The 7,250-nt window shown below is 43.4% G+C and overlaps 1 protein-coding gene across 1 annotated transcript in view; it reads right to left on the bottom strand.

The window, feature by feature from the left end:
- Positions 1–7,250, bottom strand: part of ern2 (endoplasmic reticulum to nucleus signaling 2) — a 13,226-nt gene that overhangs the window by 4,133 nt on the left and 1,843 nt on the right. The window contains exons 5-17 of the mRNA XM_031863050.1: positions 7,073–7,145; positions 6,833–6,955; positions 6,599–6,700; positions 5,491–5,550; positions 5,151–5,367; positions 4,488–4,566; positions 4,250–4,400; positions 2,967–3,100; positions 2,517–2,705; positions 1,511–1,652; positions 1,189–1,287; positions 997–1,087; positions 266–455 (exon numbers count right to left, since the gene is read on the bottom strand). Coding sequence (XP_031718910.1) covers positions 266–455; positions 997–1,087; positions 1,189–1,287; positions 1,511–1,652; positions 2,517–2,705; positions 2,967–3,100; positions 4,250–4,400; positions 4,488–4,566; positions 5,151–5,367; positions 5,491–5,550; positions 6,599–6,700; positions 6,833–6,955; positions 7,073–7,145 — 1,650 coding nt within the window. The remainder of the gene's footprint in view (positions 1–265; positions 456–996; positions 1,088–1,188; positions 1,288–1,510; positions 1,653–2,516; positions 2,706–2,966; positions 3,101–4,249; positions 4,401–4,487; positions 4,567–5,150; positions 5,368–5,490; positions 5,551–6,598; positions 6,701–6,832; positions 6,956–7,072; positions 7,146–7,250) is intronic.

Below are 7,250 nucleotides of genomic sequence, written 5' to 3' on the forward strand. Positions count from 1 at the left end.
GGGGGGGGGCACACAAGAGGAATAACACCACCTGCTATGATGTTGTGTTTGATGAATTGTTCAAGGTAATGGATACTGTGATTGCTTTGACTGTAGATATGTTATTTTGTGTCTGTATGTTGTCAGTGTTTGTCAGTGTGTGTTTGTTTACTTAACTCAGGAAGACGACGTCAATCACTTACAGTCTATTCACGCCTACACAGTCCTGAGATGAGGTCTTATTTGCTCTTTTTTTATTTTACTGACACGGCCCCACAGTGCTGACCTGTTGCAGGGTGGCAGCGCACAGCTCGATGGCGATGTACTTGAAGAGGCGGTCTCTCTCCGTGCAGAAGTATCGGATGACGTTCGGGTGAGTGTCCGACTCTCGGAGGAGCTGCACCTCGCGCTCTGCTATGTCGAAACACTCCGGCAGTATTCGCTTCACCGCTACGTGCCGTCCATCGAAATTACCCCTAAAGACGCCAAAACAGAGGGCCATGACACATTATGCACAGTACTGTATGTGCATCACAACAATTTAGTTTACATAAGAAATTAAGTGGGTTGTTTTTATGGTTTAGCCCATTAACTCAAATCTGTGGATATGTTTTGTTCGTACCATTTTCCAGAGTATACCACACCATAAATATTTAGTTTGATTTCCACAATGATACAAAAAACAACTAGGTTTTCTTTACTGGAGACATGTCACAGTCGGAAAAAACATTGAATCCATTTAGCTGCTTCAGTTTCAGGGTCCTGGTGTTGTGCAAGCTGACTCACTGTCACACTGTCATGACTTAATGGGACAAGTAAATAGTGCATGAGTCATCATGAATGCCATTTGTGCTTTTCCTGCTGTGACAAGTCAAAGGCCGATTGCTGAAGCCACACTTTGTTTGAGATCACAGGGACCATTTCGTCACCAAATACTAATACTTATAGAAAGGTTTCTTACACCTGTTCTGCACTTAGCTGTCGTAACAGCGCTGTGTTGAAATGTAAATACTGTACCTGAAGACAAACGTTCCCGCGGTGCCGTGTCCGAGCACCTCAGACGGCGTGAAGGAGATTTTACCCACCTGCACCTCCTCGCTGTTTCCTTCTGAGAGACGTTGGAAGGAAGAATGAAGCAGCAAGATATTCATTTCATCTTAGTGGTGCGGGACAGAAGGAAATTAAACAATTTTGATGTTAAAACGTTACCTGCTGTGGGATTATGCCCGGCGGTGCCATTTTTATCCACATCAGAGGTGCTGCTGCTTTGAGTGTGAGGACTAGGTGGAGGGTCGGCAGGCGGAGTATCTGGATACAGAAAAGTGAAGATTAGCAGTATGATTGGTGTGAATAATATAGTCAAGATTTCTAGGCTTTGAGAAAACCTGCTGCGTCAACACTATTCATTTTAAAAATCCTTCATTTCTCAAGTGCAATGCAAAGGAGGATGTTCATCATTGAACTGGACCCACAGGTCATTAAATACAGGGAATAAAGCATAACAGAGGAACTTTTCTTGGAAGTTACTTACCACTGGAGAGGTTTGTGTCAGTAGAAAGGGCTGCGTCTGAAGAGACCGAGGTCGCCGTCTGGATGTTTGTCTGCATGTGCTGGAGACGAGACTCAAAAGCCTCCTCCAGCCGCCGTTGAGCTTTCAGCTGATGAGCTGCACGCTGCAGAAACACGCACAGATACAGAAGAGTTATGTTAGAAGAGGCAGTTTGAGAGATCCGTGTTGAACGGATACGTTAACATTCATTGACACTCACCGAAACACATTTTCTGAATTCCTTCAAGCCTAACAAATGTGTTGAATGCATTTCCTTGTTTACATCAATGTTTAATAGCCATCGTTCTTCCTTCTTCCCTGCTTTTCTGGTGCATTGCTGCACATTTTGTCATGTTTCTGCCACATACTCAAACCTGATCAGTGGAATAGTGTTAAACCATTTGCAGGACTGTCTATTTATCACTCATTTGTGCACACACGCATGCATGTGCATCCTTGTAAGCGTGCACGACATGAACAAAACAGGGATCCACTCAGAAAAACAAGAACTCCACAGGATGCCTCTGTTCTCCTGCTTGTACCATCACTACTGCTTGATATCGGTGCAGTTTGCCACCTTTTGTTCATATCGTTGAGAATAAAACTGCATCTTAAAACACACAAGCATCACTAGGGACATTTTTAGCTTTTTAATTTGGCTGTGTGGATGCATATGGCATACATTTTGCAAAGGTGTGTGTTTTGTTCTTAGTATTGGAAGTTCAGCCTCAGCTCCTATAATTAACTGTGTCGCCCGTACATAATAAAATGTGTGTTATTTTCATTTAAAAGGGCTGAAATCCTGAAAAGGGTGTGGTAGTTGGTAGTTATGATCAGTTGGTTTAAAAAGATTTATCAGTAAAAGTGGAAAACATTATCTTTAAATAATTGTAGGGCAGTTTTTTGACGTGACATTTTCGTCCTCTGTTTTTGAAACGTTAAAAACACATGCATCTAAACACCAGACAGACATAAGACACAAACTCACAACGGGGTACGTGAGCATGAAGGCCAGCCATCCTCCCAGCAGCAGCGTCAGAACAGCCAGAGTCAGACGGTCCTGAGTCATATAGACGGGCAGCACAGCGGCCGGCCTCTGGGCCTGTCCTGTCGACCTCCCATCAACCCCTCCTCTGTCAGCATTAGTGTCGCTGTGGCTACCAGTAACCACCTGGAACTGAAGGACACAATAAGACAAGCAGGATGAGAAACAATGGAAATATAAGGAGGTTTAATGACTTGTTTTTATCCGCGTTGGTCGTCAATGTTGTCTGTAAAGCAGTTTACAATGAAAGTGGATTTAGTAGTTTATCCCATTATTTCTTCGGTCTCTGACACAGCTGCTGTGATAGACAGCAACAACATAAAGGAAGAGGGTTACTGTCTGATATTGCTGTGATTCACTGATTCTCAGCTGTAGACTGCAGCAAGGACTCACGTAGCGCTGGTGGTAGTAGGAGGCAGGCGAGGCAGAAGGTCGAGGGGGGATGACTGCCTCACCAGAACGCTGCAAGCCGACTGGGAAATCCCTCAGCATGGTGGTGTGAGCCACTGGAGGGAGCTCGTGATGACCTAAAAACATTCAGAGATGAAGCCTTCAAAGCCGCTTGAGTGTCTGTGTTTGTGGTCACTCTCTTTTCTCTCGTCAATAAATCAAAGAGAGGTATTTTCAGTTTTGAGGGAACCTTTCTACTCCAGCCAGAGGTACTGCTTTCATGCTGAACACAAAGTGAGAACACTTAAAATGATTGTGATATTTGCTTGTTTCATCTCAATACTTGACTTGAAATAACTGAAGATATGTTGCCGAATGCCCGGGAAACACAGTCGTCCTCCATCAAGTCACAGGCCTGGAGTGACATCTGCTGGTAAAACTTGATTTGCTTGTTTATCTCTCCCAAACAGAAGTCTAAACAAAGTGACACTCAGTCATGCTGCTGGAGGGAATGTGGATAAACCATGCTTGATCATGCTCATGTTTTCTGGTCTTGTCCCCTATATTCAGACCTTCTGGAAGGAAGTAGCAACAACCACCTCAAAAACCCTGGACATTTCCCTGATGATACCTAAAGACGACACCTACCTCCTACAGACACTGTTGGCAACAAGTAAAAAGGCCAATTTTTGCTTAAAGTCCTTATTCATTAATTCATGCATGTTTTTTGTGCTTTGTGTATCATCCATATTTACAAAATCAATACCTAGTTTTATCTTACTAAACAAAATGGAACTAGTTTTCTATATTTTAGATAAAACATTGGACTGATCCGCTTTTCTGTCTCTGGATTAAGTCACCGTCCAGTTTCAACAGTCAAAGTTAAAATACCAGAACTGAGCACACAGATTTCCTAGCTTTTTAGAATAATTATATACAACATAACTGTAATTTATTCACTTATTATCATCCTACAATAATCCAAAATTAAGGTTTTGTCCATATATCGTCAGTCCACTGCCCTTTGGCCTAAATAAACACAGATTTTCTAAAAAAAAAAACCATGATAGTGACTCTGTGGTTTGGAAACACTTTTTACACAATACACATATTCATAGTTTGTTATGGCTGTAAGGAACCATGAAACTTAGTTGTTGTTTAGTTAGTTAGAACAGCCATCCAGCTGTCAAGAAGTTTTCATTGCTATTGGATGACATCCAGTGTGTGTGTGTGTGTGTGTGTGTGTGTGTGTGTGTGTGTGTGTGAGTGTGAGTGAGTGATATTACCTATTAGCAGCCAGTGGTTTTTCCGGCTGTTTGTGCTTCCTGCTGGATAGCGCACATCAGTGAAAGGTGTGATCTCACACTCCCCTCGCTCACTGACCGTCACTCCGGTCGTCACTGGACCCTCGATTCGGGCCAAGGTCAGTCCCCGAGGCTGTCACAGCAACAAGAAGCACAAACCGGTCACATGTATCAGATCGGGTGTGTCCAACACACAAAAAGATTACATATCTAAACTCACCACTAACGAGACTCCATGGTGGACAAGGGAAGTGGAGGCGTAGAGGTGGGAGTCCAATTTCCCTACATAGAGGGTGGGTCTTAATGAGGAGACAAAGTCAGGTTATTCTCTCAGCCAATTATTGATTTATTATTTAGTAGGATACCTCAAAAATGTATAAAAATATTTGAATCAAATGGAATGAACGGATTGGTCTCAGGACAAGAAATAACTGATTGGATCTTGGGATTGCCACATTAATAATCAATTGAACAGATGATGAAACAGACTAGCTTATTTATTATACTATTGCCACAGGAAATGCTTTGTAGTTTCTGATTGTCTCGCATTGTCCCTTAAAACATATTACCAGACACCTGAAACTTAGTTCCAGCCAACAGTTTAACAAAGTTTTTACCACAGCTTATTCTTTTAGTCTGCAGTGGATGAGTGAGTGTGAGATCTAATACAGCCTGAATAGAGAAAACAACGGACTCAGCAGTTCCTGGTCTCTTGTCCGTTAAATGTGTATGTCAAGACACCTCACTTAACTTAACTTCAATTTAAAGTAAAGTTGTCGGAGCAACTGTTGGCCGAGAGCCTTCTAGTTACCGCTCAGACTGATGCATCACAACGCTGTCAAAGCTCCTTTTTTTGAATGCATGTATTCACAATTTCTCTTACACGAGTTGTGCTTGTGCGCTGGCTTGCTCTTTCACAAACTGATAGCTCCACTTCAATGTCGAGTGTGCGTCCTTCTGTTTGTTGGCAGAGGAGAAGGTGAGGAAGCGCAGCGTTTCTCTAGCCAGCGACAGGTGAGGGGCGTGTCTCAGTGAGTCGCCAGAGTACAGGTAGACCCCTACGACGGGCGACCCATAGTTCTGACTCCACAAGACGTCACCTGGAAGACAAAATACACACACACACAACACTCAAAGTCTTACGAGGAAGAAGAGGTGGAAGTAAAGACAAATAAAAAGGTGACCAGATCTTCACATAGTAAAAACCACACACCTCCCCCTACCTGTCTCTCTGTCAACGGTCACTACGAGACCATCACCACTCGACACAAGATGGGCCATCTCTGGAAGGGCAACAGGCAGCACAGGTCAGTTTTGGACAAGTTGGAATGTCACATCTTTGAGTTGTTTCAAGAGATTTCACATGTTCTCGCAGGTTTCATATGAACAAAGTCTGGTTGTTTTAAATAGAATTATCAAGCTAGAAAGCACTCACATGCATATTTACACATTTTAAATCTATATCTCAAACTAAATATGTAGCAAAATACACTCCGACAGACAATTATGAAATGCATGTCCCAGATTTTTGGTTCAAGTAAGCGCAGTAGTTCTTGAGTAAATAGGAATAAGGTTCAAAATGCTCTATTTCACAATGTTGAGAAATCCTTTGAAGAATTCCTGGAGACAGATCTGTAACAAGCTATGAACGCGATACTTTTATTGGACTAAAATCCTTTGACGGTGTCAGATGGGTGGACATCTAAAAGGTGCTAAATGCGATGTTGAGAGCAGACGGATTACCGCCCCGAGGCTCTCAACATGGTGAAGGCTGAGCCGACGGCTCACAGCTAAAAGCGTAAACAGTGCAAACGACGGCAACAGTGCTGACAAAGCAAACTATGTTAACCCTGAGGGGGGGGGGACCGGAGGTCGGGTGCTAGCTACGCTTTCTCCACGATGCCGTTGGTTGGGACGGCCAGCCCGGATGTGCAGACAAAGAACAGAGAAACTCGGATTACAACTCAAACAGAGGGAGAGCGACTTCCTTCCCTGCTCAGGTAGACATTACTATATGTTTACTTAGCTTGCAGCTATACTGATGCTCTGAATCCTGTATAGAGAATCTTTAAAGTCAAGTAGATGCTTGACAATAAAACAATACTTAGTATTGACTGAAATATTTTATTTTATGACGTGAAGAGACTCCATACAGTACTACTGTAATTCTCCTCAAACCTGTTCTGGACATACAGGTACCCAAATACATTTCAGTTTGCTTATTACAAAGCAGATTCTGTGTTATCAGCTCATATTGACATTGATGCAATCCAGCTAGGTAAGCCTCCATAACTGAATGTGTGTGCAGGGATGTGTGTGAGCAAGACGTACTGTAGTCCTGTTTGTCGTCGTAAGGTGGAGCAGAGTAATCATTGTACGTAGCGTTCCACCGCAGCTCCTGTGTCTTGGTGTCAAACATGGTGACCATGTATTCTGCGGGGAAAACACAGTAATCCAGGAAGCATGAGAATACTGTTCATCGACAGAGTGAAAGATGTCTATTCTGCACTTTGGCGATTTGTTCTGGTCACAGAGAGTTGAAAAATGTTAGTGAGCATGACATACCTGTGCGACCAATGTAGAGCAGAGGAGTGTTCGGGCAGATGGATTCCGAGGAGGAGGTGGTTAAACTGGTTTGCTTCTCGCCCGTCTCAGGATCCACCACAAACCACACATCCTGCTTTTTACCTTCATGTGCACAAAAACACACACACACAGACACAAATATTCACAAACAGCATTGAAGTATGTCAAGTATGCACATGTCTCATTTCTTTCATCTCTCACAAACACACAATGTCTCACCTGTGTAGAGGATACCATCAGAGCTCCTGCAGGGAGCCGACTGAACCAGCTCCGGGATGGTGAAGGGCAGTTTCTGTGGGTACATCCAAACAATGGGGGGGGGGGTCATACAGTGAAACCGACACACTCAAACACACACACACACACACACACACACACACACACACACACACACACA

Source organism: Anarrhichthys ocellatus, unplaced genomic scaffold (assembly GCF_004355925.1).
Source record: "Anarrhichthys ocellatus isolate YVR2014 unplaced genomic scaffold, GSC_Weel_1.0 scaffold28, whole genome shotgun sequence".
NCBI lineage: Eukaryota > Metazoa > Chordata > Actinopteri > Perciformes > Anarhichadidae > Anarrhichthys > Anarrhichthys ocellatus.